Here is a 15499-nt window from a genome sequence, read left to right on the forward strand (position 1 = left end):
TTGTGGGTTGAGAAGTCTGGTAACTGTCACAGCTCACTGATTCAGGGCACTAGGGCCTGTTCCACCCAGCTCCCAGTCTGGTTGGTCCAGATGAGGCCCATGCTGGGCTCTGCTCCACTTGGCTCCCAGCTCTGTGTGATAGACCTTACCCAGTGACCATCCAGGCTGTCCTGGGATGGAGCCCTGCCTCCCTCTGCTATTTTGTGGGTTCTGCAATTCTAGAATTTGTTCAGAGCCATTTTTATAGGTGTTTGGAGGGTCCTGGGGGAGAGCTTTAGGCAAGTCCCTGCTTTCCAGCCGCCATCTTGGCTCTGCCTCTACTGGCAAGATTCTTGCCAGAGTCCTCCTTAATAGGCTGATCCTTCACCTGGAAGATGGTCACCTACCTGAAAGCTGAAGAATGGCTGATGTGGTTTTTGCTGCCCAACAACTCCAGGATAAATGCCAGAAGTAGAACAGATATCTGTACACAACATTTGTCAAGCTGACCAAGGCCTTTGATACTATCAGTTGTGAGGGCTTATGGAAAATCATGTCAAAATTTAGTTGCCCAGAGAATTTCATCAATATTGTACACCATTTTCATCATAGTATGATTGCCTAGGTTCTGGATAATGTACAATGGTGCTTGTGCTTTCCCAGTCACCAATGGAGTGAAACAAGGCTGTGTGCTTGCTCCCATGCATTTTCACATGATGTTTTCAGCAATTTTGTTAAATATCTTCAATGAGGATGAAGACAGTATCAAGATCAGCTACTACATTGATAGTAAATTATTTAACTTGAAAAGGCTATAAGCCAAGACTAAAGTAGAGGGAGAGTTGGTGCTTGATTTTTTATATTCACAGACAATTCTGCATTCAATGCATCATCTGAAGCTGAGATGCAACAAAGTATGGATCAATTCCCTGCTGCTTGTACCAATTTTGGCCTAACAGTTAACACCAAGGAAACACAAGTGCTCCATTAGTCACCACCACATCACCCATATGTGGACCATCAGTTAGAGCAAATGAAGAAATTTTGAATGCCATGGATAAGTTCAGTTACCTTGGCAATATACTTTCCAGGGATGTACAAATCGATAATGAGATTAACACATGCATTTCCAGAGCGAGCTTTGTGTTTGGGAGGCTCTGAAGGAAAAGTGTGTGAGAGAAGGGGTATTAGACTGACTACCAAACTGAAGGTCTACAAAGCTATTGTGCTGACTTCATTGTTGTGAAACCTGGACAGTATACCAGTACCATGCCAGGAAACTGAATCACTTCCATTTGAATTATCTTAGGAAGATTCTGAAGATCACTTGGCAGGATAAGGTACCTGACAGTCAAGTCTTTTCCCAAATTAAACTGCCATGCATTCAAACTCTACTGCAGAGAGTGCAACTCTGATGGGTTGGTCAAGTTGTTCAAATGCCAAACATATGTTTGCCTAAAAGACCATTTTATGGAGAAATCACACAAGGCAAGAGCGTCAGGGTCCGGCTGGCAGACCTCAACCAGAGTCACCAGAAAATGAAGACATGGGTCGAGTGGGTACCGGAACACAGCACGTTTATTGAAAGCTAGGCAAGTTCTCGTGTAGTGTTTCTACTGCTTTGAAGCCTTTGTGTGGGTCATATGCCAAGAATGTTGCCTGTGTCTCTTCAATATTATCACTTTGTTTTTACATACCACATTTTCTTTTTCCCATACTGTATCTCCCTGTTCCATCTCGGCCCGGGTACATGGAAGCCCTGCTTGGAGCATTCCTTGGAGCCTTTTCTCAAAACATGAAGAGTTCATGTCAAGGTCAGACTCAGCTCCGAGCCTCTACACAAGAGCCCACATGATTGTCAGAAGAAGCAATACAATGACATTCTCGAGGTCTCTCTGAAGAAGTTTGGAATTGATTGTGTGACTTGGGAGACACACAGGCTGTCCTGGGAGCACAGGACCTCCCAGCATGGCATGCCCTCATCAAAGATGGTGCTATGCTGTACAAGAAAAGCAAACTAGAAGTCATTCATAAGAAACATGAGATGCCCAAATTTACAGAATCCACCCCAAATGTTCACATACACTATTTGTGCCCAAACTGTGGTAAAACATTCTGAATCATATTAGTCTGATCACCCACAGCTGAACACACCGTTACTTGATTTTAACATAGCAATGTCACTTTAGTCCTCTTCAAGAATGGAACAACCAACCACCCAACCAAGTTCCTCCTCAGCTTTGGTGTTTTCAGAAATGTTTAAAAGTTCCTCATTCCATTAAGAATCCATTCTTCCCTCATTATATGCAGCTTTGCAGGGTGCGTTATCTTTAGTTATAAGCCTATTATCTTTTGCCTTTTATAATAATTGTACTCCAAGATCTCTTCTCATTTTTCAATAGAAGCTGTCATGCCTTGTGAATTCCATATAGTGATTCCACAGTACTTGAACTGTTTCTTTCTAATCACTTGATATATCTCTATCTCAATCTTAAGACATGGGGTATAGTTAGTACAAAGGCTTAGAAACAGGAGATCGAGTGTCATGTGTGAGCTCAGTTTGTCTAGACTACAGAAGGCAAAAAGATGAATAATGTATAACAAGGCTGGAGAGGTAAGTTAGGGACATGGAGTAAAATTCTTTATATAGAATATTTTCTTTTTTCCCCAATTACATGTTAACTTTTTAAACATTTTTTAAAGTTTTGAGATCCAAATTCCATCTCACTCTCTTCCTCCCTCTCCTATGCTCTATAAGCAAAGCAGAATAGAAGTAGCTCATAAGAAACATGAGATGCACAAATTTAGAGAATCCTCCCCAAATGTTCCACCACTCTCCTCTCCATGAGATGGTAAGCAATCCAATATAGTTTATACAGTCATGTAAAACATTTCCATATTAGTCATTTTGTACAAGAAGACTCAAATAAAAAAAATGGAAGAAAGAAATGAAAAATAGCACATTTCAACCTGAATTCAGACAGTTTAAGTTCTTTCTCAGGAGGCAGATAGCATGCTTCATCATGAGTCTTGGATCATTGTATGGCTGAGAATAGCTAAGTCATTCACAGTTCTTCATTATTCAATATTGCTGTTACTATGTACAACCTTCTCCTGGTTTACTTTGCATCGGCTCATATAAGTCTTTCCAGGTTTCTTCTGAAATCACCCTGGTTGTCATTTCTTATAGTATAATAATATTCTATCACAATCATATGCCAATCTTGTTTAGCCATTCCCCAATTGTTGGGCAGCTTCCTGATTTCCAATTCTTAGACACTACAAAAAGAGCTGCTATAAATATTTTTTGTACATATATGTAGGTTCTTTTCCCTTTCTTAAAAGATGCCTTTCGGATCTAGACCTAGCAGTTGTATTGCTGGATATGCAGATTATGCAGGGTTTTATACCTCTTTAGGCAGAGTTTCAATTTGCTCTCCAGAATGGTTGGATCAGTTCACAACTCCACAAATAATGCATTAGTGTCCCACTTTTCCCACATCCTCTCTAATATTTATCATTTTCCTTTTCTTCCATATTAGTCAATTTGATATGTATCAGGTGGTACCTCAGAGTTGTTTTAATTTGAATCAATAGTGATTTAGAGCATTTTTTCATATGACTATAGGTAGTTTTGATTCCTTTCTCTGAAAACTGTCTATTCATATCCCTTGACAATTTATCAATTGGGGAATGACTCATTCTTACAAACTTGACAAAGTTCTCTATATATTTGAAAAATGAGGCCTTTATCGGAGATACTTGTTTCAAAATCCCCCCCCCCATTTTCTGCTTTCCTTTTAATTTTGGTTGCATTGATTTTGTTTGTGCAAAAACATTTAAACTTTCTATAATTGAAATTCTCTTTTACATTTTGTAATGTTCTCTATATTTTCTTTGTTCATAAAGTCTTCCCTTATCCATAGATCTGACAAATAAACTCTTCCATGCTCTCTTAATTTGCTCATGGTATCACCCTTTATATGTAGATCATGTCCCCATTTTGCTCTTTTCTTAGTATGTGGTGTGAGATGATGGTCTATACCTAGTTTCTGCCATACTGTTTTTCCAGTTTTCCCAGCAGTTTTTGTCAAATAATGAGTCTTTGTTCCAAAAGCTCAGATCTTTGCATTTATCATATACTAGATTACTGTAGCAATTTACTACAATGTAATGTGCACCTAATCTATTCCACGGATCCACCGCTGTATTTCTTAGCTAGTACCAGATTGTTTTGATAATTACTGCTTTATAATCAAGTTAAGTTCTTTAAAAAGCCGAACAAAAGAGTTCTGATTCTAAAGACATTAGAGAACCAATGGAGTTTATTGAATAGGGGAATGACATGGTCACAAGGAGAGGAAAGAGATTATGTAAGAGAATCCTTTAAGATTCTCACAGAAATATCAGATGACGAGATCACCTAGAGGAAACTCGGCTTCTGCTGGAGGACTTAGGAGAGGAGACAAGAGGCGCAGGCACAGCCACAAATGCAATCAAGTGCAGGAAAATGGGAGACAGCCTGACTGTGATAATTTGGGGCTCTTTGGGCTTGTTTCCTTAAGCCTTAACTTTATTTGAGGTGGATCATCCACAAAGTTTGCACGGTCTCTACCTCCTAGGATCTCTCCCAAGCTCCCATGACCTCTCCCAACGTCCCAAGCACGCCTGGAGAGCTCCCTCAGCGCATTCCACCCCTCGCCGCGACGTGCTGACGTCAGATCACGTCACGACGACGCCGGCGTCGTAGCCCCGGTCGCGCAAAAGTGGAAGAGAGTGGCGGTCCCCCGGCTAACTGTGGCTGGGCAGCCTCCGGGCTCTCCTGTGTGCGGGGCTGTGTCGTTCCCCGGCTTTCGGCTTCCCCCTCGCCCCGCGGACCTCCCCATCTTGGCGCCCCGTAGGCCTCCTCCGAGGCTCGGGCTGGGTCCTGCCTCCCCCCGCCTCGCGCCCCATCACTCAGTCAGCGTCTCCTCAGTGCCGTCGACGGCAGCTCCCATGTCCAGGCCGAGCAGCGTCTCCCCGCGGCCCCCGGCTCCAGGCGGCGGAGGCGGCGGTGGAGTCTCTTCTCAGTGCGGCGGCGGAGGGGGCGGCGGCGGGCGAGCCAGGGGGCTGAAGGACATTCGCATCGACGAGGAGGTGAAGATCGCCGTCAACATCGCCCTGGAGCGGTTTCGTTACGGAGACCAGAGGGGTGAGTGAGGCCGGCCTCCCCGCCTCGCCGGCCGGGCTAGGTTTCGTTTCTCTGAGGTCCAGCCCAGCAGCATCCTCCCCTCCCCGGCCGGGGGAGGCGGTGGTCATTCCGGGTCCGGCAAGCAGAGGAATCGTAGCTGTTAGCCGGTGCCGAGCGTCATCTTTGTGTAGTGGACAGAGCAGCCAGCGGGAGTCAGGTGTTTGACACACTTGGGGTGTGAGCCCGAGCCTTGCCGAGCCCGGGGCAGACACTTATGCTGATCGGGGGGATGGGAGGGGGGGGGGTTCCTCCCCAGGGACTCTGTACACCCGTGAAATCCGGGACCTCGTGGCAGGGGGAAAAAGATACTAGGTGCTTGGAGGCAGGAGTTAGCCCAAGAAAAAGGTCCCCCGTTTTTCATATAGCTTGAGGTCCCGGTGGGGCTTTCCAAGGAGGCAGCGCACCAAGCTGGTAGCAGCAACGGAGAACTGAGCAAAATTTGCGGTTTGTCAAGAACTAATAATTGTACACTCCCCCCCCCCCCAAAAAAAAAAAAAGTTTAATTTTTCTTCGCCTCCGACACGGTGAAGTGAGATGGGACTTCGTCGTTTGGGATAACCATCGCCTCTAGCTGCGGGCCGAGTTCAGATGGTGCACTTCACAGTCATCTGTTCGTGGCATTGTCGGGAGACCTAGCCGGGCTCAAATCTTAACCTCCGACACTTAGGAGTTGTGGGACCCCGGGCAAATTACTTGAGTTTTAGTTTTCCTGATTTGTAAAATGTGAATAGTAATAGCTAGAATAACTGCCCTACGAGGTCGGGAGGCTTAAATGAGATAATGTACGTAGAGTACTTTGCATTATTATATAAATCTTAGTTCTGGTGCTTGTACACTTAAGTTTGGTGCTGTACAAAGTGAATTAGATTCTGGAAGACAGGTTCTTAACCTGGGACCCATGAGTCTAAAAAAAATTTTTTTTTGATAACTGTTTTAATTGTTTTCCTTCATAATTTTATGTATTTTATGCATTTCAAAACATTATCCTGAGAAAGGGTCCATAGACTTCACACGACAAAAAAAAAAAAGTTTAAGACTCCCTCCTATTAGAAGATTCCAATCCAAAACAGTAACAGTGACTTGAATATAGAGGTTTTCTTTTCAACAGATGTGTGGGTCGGTCAGTGTAGGGAGCTCTTGCTAAGTATCTTCCACTTCATTGCAGACTTATTTGCAACTTACAGCTTTAGAAAGTAGCCTGGTGCAGTGAGATGACTTGCCCAAGGTCACACAACCAGTATGTGGCAGAAGTAGGACCTGGACCTTTGTACCAACTCACCATGCCTTCCTTGATTCCTCACTCTGCTCACCTTATTAGTGAGTTCTTCACAGAGCCTTCATCTTGGGAAAAGACCCAGACCAGCCAGCCTTGATTCTCCCAATTATACACCCATGCTTCCCCCACCTCACATACTTCCTTCTCCCCACTTTGTTTCACCTCCTCTTTTATGGGTTGTCTTTCTTCATTAGAACGTCAGCTCCTTGAGGGTAGGGACTATTTCTTTTTTTGCTTGTATATCCCCAGCATTTACATAGTACTGAAACATAGTAAGCACTTAATAAATGCAAACTGTGCAACAATCCTAAGCAATAGTTTATCTAGGATAGGATGTACATACGACAGTTATTTTTTTTCTTCCTTGAACTATCTCTAATACGGCCTCGCCCAGTGACTTGCATATAGTAGGCATTGACTAAATGTTTTGAATTGTCAAAATATCCAAGTGTTTGGGTTAACATTTCTCTATTTCTTAAAATGCGAGCCATGTTAGAAGTTCAAGGAAGAAAAATTTTCCTAGACTTCATAGAACTATAGTCATACTTAAAATGAGAAGTAAAAAATGAAAGTGCAAATAAGTATGATGCAATATAGAGAATGAAAGTATAAAGTGTTACATTAGGTTGGAAGAGGGAGTGTTTACTTCCAGCTAAGGCTGACTTGAAGGAAATGTCACTGATTGAGGCCTTAAAAATTTGTAAGAACTGAAGATTTGGAGCTAGAGAGGAAGAGCATTCTAGGTGAGTAAACACTGTGTTTAAAAGAATAGAGATAGGAAACCAATGGGCATGTTTAGAAAGTTAACAAGGAGCTCAGATGAAGCTTAACTTATTTTGGACCATATTGGTGGTATATGTATAATTGCTTTTTCCTTGCCAGGCTTAACATTTGGGTGCTGTGTTTTAAGTAATGATTTAAAGCCTGACTTAGTAGTGAATACTTGTTGAAGTGAATTAATTGCATGTACTTACTACCTTAATGTAAACATCATAAAGATAAATGAGGTTTCAAGTATATTGTTTTAGCTAAGGCTAAATAAAAGAAAGGATTTTTTTCTTCCTCATATATGACCATTTTAAAAAATGTATTTTTCTTTCTCTAGAAATGGAATTTCCTTCTTCTTTAACCAGTACTGAAAGAGCTTTTATTCATCGATTAAGTCAGTCTCTTGGTTTGGTCTCTAAAAGCAAAGGGTAAGTTCATTTGCATTTTCTTATCAAAGAAAAATTTCTGGCTACTTTTTACAATTATATGGAAAGGGGGAAGGAGAGAGAGAAAGAGGAAAGAGAAACACTGCTTTTACTGTTTCTGACTTTTCTGCATACCCATACCCATGTTTTCCTCCTCTTTCTTATATCTCCTAAACAATTTCTTCCAAAGAGGGAAAAAAGGAAGAAAGCAGTTAAATCTATCTTACTGAAAAAAGAGAAAGATGATCTTGACTTGATATCAGAACAGAAATGTTAAAACAGAAAGTGATTTTGTAAATTAGCTAGTTGAATTTCCTTATTTTGCAGATGGAAGAAATAAAGCCTGAGAAGTGAAATGATTTATCCAACATCATATTAATGAATGGCAGAGCTAGAATCTGCTGCTTGTTCCACGTGTACCCTATTTTTTTGTTTGTTTATACACATCTGTTTTATTGTTGTAGGATTTCTTGCAATGAGGAATTATAGTTCATGTCCTCTTCTTATTTTTTCTCTTCCTAACCAGGTTTTAGGTTTTAGAAACAATTGTAAGGCTGAGCATGATGGCATTCACCTGTAGTCTCTGCTGCTGAGGAGGCTGAGGCTGGTAGATTGCTTGAGTTCAGAAATTCTGAACTACAGTAGGGCTAGAGCCCATTTATTAAGTGTCTGCACAAAATCTGGCAACAAGATAGTGAGTCCCCTGTAGTCTCCACTCTAGGCTGCCTAAGGAGAGGCTCATGGCCCAGGTTGGAAAAAAAGAACAGGTTGAAAGTTCTATGCCATCAGTTTTGGAATTAGGTCCATGATTAGCTGTTGCACTAATAATAATTAGCTCTTACTCCAAAATGCAAGGATTTGTGACTTTGCACATGTGGGTACTAATATTGATCACAGCCTTACAAGTCTTTGATAGCTACTATGACTAAAAAATGCATCCCTCTGTACCAACCCTGGAGATAAGCATGTGGGGCAAAATAGAGAGATCCTGTCTCAAAATAACTAGTTATATAAAACAGATTGGGTAGAGGGGAAGGAAAAGTAGGAGGGTCCATTTTAGAGATATCCTCAATGAAAAAGCAGTATGTGTTGAGCACATTTTTTTTTTGGAGAGAGAAATTAATTTATTTACCTTTTAAATCAGAAGTTTTGGGGTGTTTTTTTTTCTTTTTACGTTTTTTGCATCATGGGACATTTTGGCAATCTGGTGAAACCCATGGACTCCTCAGGATAATGTTTTTAAATGCATAAATTAAAATAGATGAGATTACAAAGGAGACTTTATTGAAATTGTTACCAAAATAAATAGTCATCAAAACAAAAAACAATTTGACAGACTCCATGATAAGAACTCCTGTATTAGAGAGAAGAAAAGTCAAATGCCAAAAAAATAATCAACAGAAAGAATTATGCAGGCATTCTTCCACACATGATCCACAAATACCCAATACCCTTTAAATATTCACAGTTGCCTGAATCTACAGAACTCCCATCTTATTCTTATTGTGGTAGGAGCTATTGCTTTCAATGATCACTTCACTGGGAGGTAGGTAGAGTCCCTTTTTGTTGCTAATGCTTCAGAAAGGGGAAGATGTGCTTCTTAGGTCCCAAAAGTTTTATTTGGAATTTGGAACACATTTTCCCATAGAAATAATTAATAGTATTGGATAGTTTGTAGGTCAGCCCACAAGGATAAGGAGAACCATACATTTACAACAGTATTGCTTTATGCTATTGTGGTTATTTTCTAATTTTAAATATACAATATTTTAGCTATATTACACTGGTCTCATCACTTCCTGGCAAATAGAAGGAGAAGAAATGGAAACAGTGTCAGATTTTACATTCTTGGGCTCAAAGATCACTGCAGCCAGCAAATACAGCCATGAAATTAAAAAAAAAACACTTGTTCTTTGGAAGAAAAGCTATGGCAAATCTGAACAATGTACTAGATAGCAGAAACATCACTTTGCCAGCAAAGGTCCACTGGTCAAAGCTGTGGTTTTTCTAGTAGCAACGTATGGCTGTGAGTTGGACCATAAGGAAAGCTGAGGCTTGCAGAATCGACACTTTGGAATTGTGGTACTGGAGAAGACTTTTGAGAGTTCCTTGGACAGCAAGGAGATCAAATCAGTCGGTACTGAAATTAATCTAGACTTTTCTTTGGAAGGTCAGATACTGAAGCTGAAGCTTTAATACTTTGGCCACATAATGAGAAGACTGGACTCATTAGAAAAGCCTGATGTTGAGAAAGATTGAAGGCAAAAAGAGAAGATTCCAGCAGAGGATGAGATGGATAATGTCATGGAAGAAACAAACATAAACTTGGACAGACTTCAAGAGATAGTGAAGGATAAAAGGTCCTGGCATGCTGTGGTCTGTGGAGTCACAGAGAGTCAGATAGAAGTGAACAAAAAAAGGAAAAAAAAGTTCCAGATTCCAAATAATTGGTTTACTAAAAAGGTCTCTGGAATATGAACTGCTGATAACTTGGAAATTTGTATTTAGTTTCAGGTAAAAATGAGGGATCTATTTGGGGGTAAAAGATCAGGATAGTGTAGAAGAGATATCAACAGGGACAAGAGGGAAAAAGAAAAGAATTATGCTGGCCGTAATGAATAAATGAGCGAGTGAAAATGCATGTATTAAGCATTTATTTTGTACAAAGGAGTATACCAAGCACTTGGGATACAAATGGAAAAGACAGTCTCTGTTCCCATGGTCCTTAGGTTGCAATGGCATTTGGTGGGAGGTGGTTAAGAAAATGGGTAGAGGAGTATGCAGAGCAAGAAAAGGTATAAGGAAACATCTAGTGTGAGGGGAAGTATAAAAAAAGTATCATTTTTTAAAGCACCATTCATTTTCCTTTTCTGATGTTGCAGCTTGATCAAGACACCCTTTTCCCTGCTCACTTGGTACGATTTCTTTTCATACCTAAGAACAGCTTTTCCAATATGATTAAGTGGTCTCACTGATTCTTTAGGTAACTTCTTCTTTTGGTTGTATTTGAGTCACTTCATGGAGTACTAAAATTTTCTTTTGACTTGATTTCTAGAATTCACTTGCCCGTTCATGCTTTTTGGTCCCCTAACGTCACGTGGGTAGTCTTGTCTAATTTTTGAATGACAACTCCTTTGAAATAGCCCTTATGACTTTGCCTGTTATCCATTCTGGCTCTCCCCCTTAGTTCCTAGCACTGATCTTTGGCATGAATTTATCTTAGGGTTCCAGTGAGATATTTTAAATTAATCTCTGTGCAATATTAAGTTTATCTTCACCATGAAAGAGATCAATTTCTTTGTGGAAGTGAAGAATACAACCAGAGATAAGTTGACTGTATTTGTACATGTAAAAGAAACTTATGCAACAAGGTGTAAGAGTTCAGCATTTCATCAAAAAGGAAACAGCACCTGAACATGATGGTGCACACCTGGAGTCTCTGCTAATAGGGAGGCTGAAGCTGGTTCATCAATTGAATTTGGGAGTTTTGAGCTATAGTAGTGCTAAAGTTGATCAGTTCTCACTAAATCTTGCATCTATGTGGTGAGGGGTGGGGGGGGGAGGGGCACCTGGCTGCCCAAATGAACTGGCCCAGTTTGGAAACAGGGCTGGTCAAAGTTTCTCTACATCTCAGCAGTGAGATTGGACCTATGAGTGGCTGCTGTACTTCCAGCCTGGGTAAAATAGGAGACACCTAGTATCCAAAATAAAGGGAAAAAAAGCAGTAGAGTACTAAGACGTGTGATGGATATACCTAGTAAAAGTTACTCTCCAATACGAAAAGATAGTGTAAATGCCCAGATTCTACTTGATAAATAGTCAAATAAGGAATAAATACAATTAACGTATTAACAGGAAAATTCCCATTCTTATTAGCATAGTGATTTCATCACAATAACTGTTTATATCATAAAGTAGAAAGTCAAGGCCTCAGTTTCTTAATCTATGAAATGAGGAAATGAAAAGACAATAGAAATATAATGGATCGATTGTAGAAGGTACTTGAAATTACAGATAGAAATGGCCTTCTGTTGTTTTCTCTTGTAATATTGGAGAAACCACTCTACCAGTGCCTCAGTATTTTCAGATCTGTAGCTATTGATGTTCACTCTTATGAACTCTTACCACTCTTAGGATATTAGTGACAGAGAGAATAGAAGGGGAAATTTAGGTTGTGTAAATAACAAAAGATATCAATAAAATGTATTCTAAGATAATAAATGAATGGCTTTAGTTGAACTCATCTGATCACATGCTCTGCTATCTTCTAGAAGAACCCAATTTGACACCATTTTTGTGCTATGAAGAGACTTTTGAAGAGACAGTTAACTTTAGGGTGATAGAAAATGTGTTCCCTCACTTTATGAACTCTATTTGAGACAAATAACTATCAAAGAACTTTAAAACCATAACACCTCCTTACAAATGGGAGAAATAGACCTTAAGGTAGCTGCTTAATCAAAACCAAAGATGAATCTGTAATGGTAACACTGGGATTTATATATTTTTAATCATTATAGTAGAATTTTTTTGATGATTTTGTTTTTACAACGTCATTTTTTAAAGTAAAACCACTGTTTACACAATTACATGGGCAACATTTTGTACCTATAGCCTAAGGTAGGAGAAAGGTGCATTCACTGAGGATAAGATTGGTCATCACAATTACTACTCTAAGAGTGGGAGTTGTTGTTCAGTCATTTTCAGTTGTGCCTGACTTTTCTTGACCTCATTTGGGATTTTCTTGGCAAAGATGCTGGAGTGGTTTGCCATTTCCTTCCACAGGTCATTTTACAGATGAGAAAACTGAGGCAAATGAGGGTTAAGTGACTTGCCCAGGGTCACACAGCCAGTAAGTGTTTGAATCCAGATTTGAACTCAGGAAGATGAGTCTTCCTGACTCCAGGCACAGCATTTTATCCTTTATGCCACCTTGTGATTAAAGATACCCATTACATTAGATTCTCTTAGCAGGGGTCCATAAGAATGACAGTATCGTCATACATACTAAAGAGACATTCAGAGGGAATATTGTCTGGATGGGGACTTTAAACTTTCCTTATTTCTGGATCCTGTTTGAATTGTTTCTACTGATCCTACCCCCACTCCTTACCCCCATGCCCTTCAGCATTCATTAGCTGGTTTTGTTTTATCAACCATAAACTGCTGAAGGCAATCTTCATGTAGGTAAGTTAGCCCTTTTCAGTGTTTGTAAATTGAGTTTTGGGCCTTTTTTTGTTTAATATTTTTGTGATAAATTTGGACATGACTCACTTTTACCGAATGTTTTGGAAGGCATTTAATGGATAAATACATTTGAAATCCAGTTTCCACCACTTAACTGCCTTTGTGACCTTGGGTAGCTCATTTAATTTCTTACTTGAGCAGCCAGCTTTTTTAAAACTAGAAGTTGCAGAGAAGTTGTTCATCCACATTGATGAAGTTCCTTGTTTGTGCTCCCAGTACTAGTCCAGTCAAAAGGTCCATTCAAAAAGTAAACAAAACCATTAGAAATATGTTTTCTGAGTAGGAATAAATTTTGTGTATATAATTGAGTTTATAATTTTTTAATTATTTTTCAGAAAGGGAGCAAACAGATACCTAACTGTGAAGAAGAAGGATGGATCAGAAACAGCACATGCGATGATGACCTGTAGTTTGACTCACAATACAAAACATGCTGTTAGGAGTCTAATTCAAAGATTTCCAGTCACAAATAAAGAGCGTACTGAACTTCTGCCTAAAACAGAACGGGGAAATGTGTTTGCAGTTGAGGCTGGTATGTCTATCTTCTAATGAATTTGCTTCTATATTTTGCTGTGTGATGATTTTCCCCTCCTCTGGATTAGTATAATTAAAACTAGGATGAAACAAGCTTTCCAGATTTGATTAGTTGAGTTGTGCAGTATATGGATTTAAATGTGAAATTTTCTGTGTTAATATATAGTACTGAGTTTGACTGTTAGTTATTCTTTTAGTGGAATGGTAGAAAGTTAACCAGTAACCTTAATTTTGAATTGAGAACCATCAAGAGGTAACCATTGTTGAAATCAGATTCCTGTGTTCCAAAGTGTAAAGACATCAGATTAAAATTTTCCGATTTAGAAAAGAAAATAGGAATAATTAGTTCCCTCTATTATTACAGCATTTTCTTTTTTTTTTTTTTCTGGTAAGAGATAGCATATACTATTGGATTTTATGTGTGATGATGTAGACTGCAGACAGCGTGAGGTTCCAAGTCTCAAGAATTTAAGAACTATTTAAGAAAATAATTAGACCTGTAATTATGTACAGGATATATTGACTTCAGCTTGTGGGCTGTGAATTTGATGCCTCTGTTTTGGAACACTCAATTAAAAAGGTGTTTTGATAAGTTTGTTAACTTTTTGGAGTATCATACTTTTTTCTTTTAAATTAATTTTTTTAAATTAATAAGCATTTATTTTCTCTAATTTGGATTCTGACACTGAAATTTATATTTTGTATAAATAACTCCACTTAAGTGCTATTTCAGTGCCTCATCAGGATACAGAGATATACTTAAGGTCTTGAAAGTTCTGCCAATAGATCACAAATTTAGATCACAAATCAGTATTAGTACTCCCACGTGTGAAGTCACAAATCCTTGTATGTTGGAGTAAATATTTTAGAGTAAGTTTTCTGTTCTACTCAATAATATTCTCTAGATTTTGGAACATCTGTAATTTTAAATGTTTGTGTTAAACTGTGGTAAAAGAATTGAGATGAAGAGTAACAGAGCCATACAGGGAGAATAGCTAATAGAATTTTATTACTACTGCTCATAAGCAGAGGAGAACAGAAGCCAACAAGGAGCAATCTTGGGATTGTTCCTCTGGCCCCTAACATAGGGAGCAGCACACAGAGGGAAGGTTATTGGATATGGAATGATTTTTGCACTCCAGTTGAAATCCCAGTACCTTTTAGGGCTCAAATTTATAGAGAGTTTTAGACAACAAACGTGAATCCAATGTGAGATCGCCCTCTTATACGACTAGTAAAATGAGAATGTTTTCTAAATTGTGTAATAAGGAGTGATGAATGAGGGCCAGTGATGTAGGGAGCTCAACTTTAATGATACCATTCGAACAAGAGGCTGAAGGAGGTTAATGCACAGTCTCTGGAGCTATACCAGTCACTGATCAACATAAGCCCAATCTTGGTATGGAAATGAAAATTTGATAATTCATTAAACACTTGAATGAATAAATGAATGAAAAAAGCATTTATTAAGTTCATGTTACATGCAAATCACTGTGGATACAAGTAGAATAATAAGAGAGTTCATCCTCTTCTGCAGCTCATATTCTAATCGACGGTTTCAGTACACGTAGAAGTAGTATCATCTTCATTGATAAAAACCTAAAGTTTCTGAAATTGAATCCATTTTACAATGCCAAGACTTTAGTGGTGAGCACTTTCTTTCCTAATTGAAGTCGCTTAATGATATACTTCAAAAATATTTTTTCTTGATTTATTTTGTTTTGACACAGCAGATTGTCTAATATTCACAAAATATGGTCCCTAGAAAACAGTTGAATGAAAGTGCCTAATAGATTGATTTCATTTGCCAGTGTCTGTTACTTTTGACGTGACATAACAACAGTTATGTTGACTTTTGTAATTTAACATTTGTTGACAGGAAATATGTGTGCTTGGTAACTTGAATCATTTGCCATCAATGTTGGTCTTTGTCTTTGATCAGAGTTGTTTTCTTTTCATTTTGGGTTTTTTTTTAAACATTACTATGGTCATATAGTAATAGTCTAATAGTCTAGTATAGTCTAATTCTGCTTCCTTCAT

General features: G+C 39.1%; 1 protein-coding gene across 1 annotated transcript in view; it reads left to right on the forward strand.

The window, feature by feature from the left end:
* The first annotated feature begins 4701 nt into the window (after window positions 1-4701).
* YTHDC2 (YTH domain containing 2) overlaps window positions 4702-15499 on the forward strand; it is an 89061-nt gene continuing 78263 nt past the window's right edge. The window contains exons 1-3 of the mRNA XM_036734275.1: window positions 4702-5170; window positions 7591-7681; window positions 13261-13457. Of these exons, the coding sequence (XP_036590170.1) occupies window positions 4975-5170; window positions 7591-7681; window positions 13261-13457 (484 nt within the window). The 5' untranslated portion in view covers window positions 4702-4974. The remainder of the gene's footprint in view (window positions 5171-7590; window positions 7682-13260; window positions 13458-15499) is intronic.

Source organism: Trichosurus vulpecula, chromosome 1 (genome assembly GCF_011100635.1).
Source record: "Trichosurus vulpecula isolate mTriVul1 chromosome 1, mTriVul1.pri, whole genome shotgun sequence".
NCBI classification, from domain to species: domain Eukaryota; kingdom Metazoa; phylum Chordata; class Mammalia; order Diprotodontia; family Phalangeridae; genus Trichosurus; species Trichosurus vulpecula.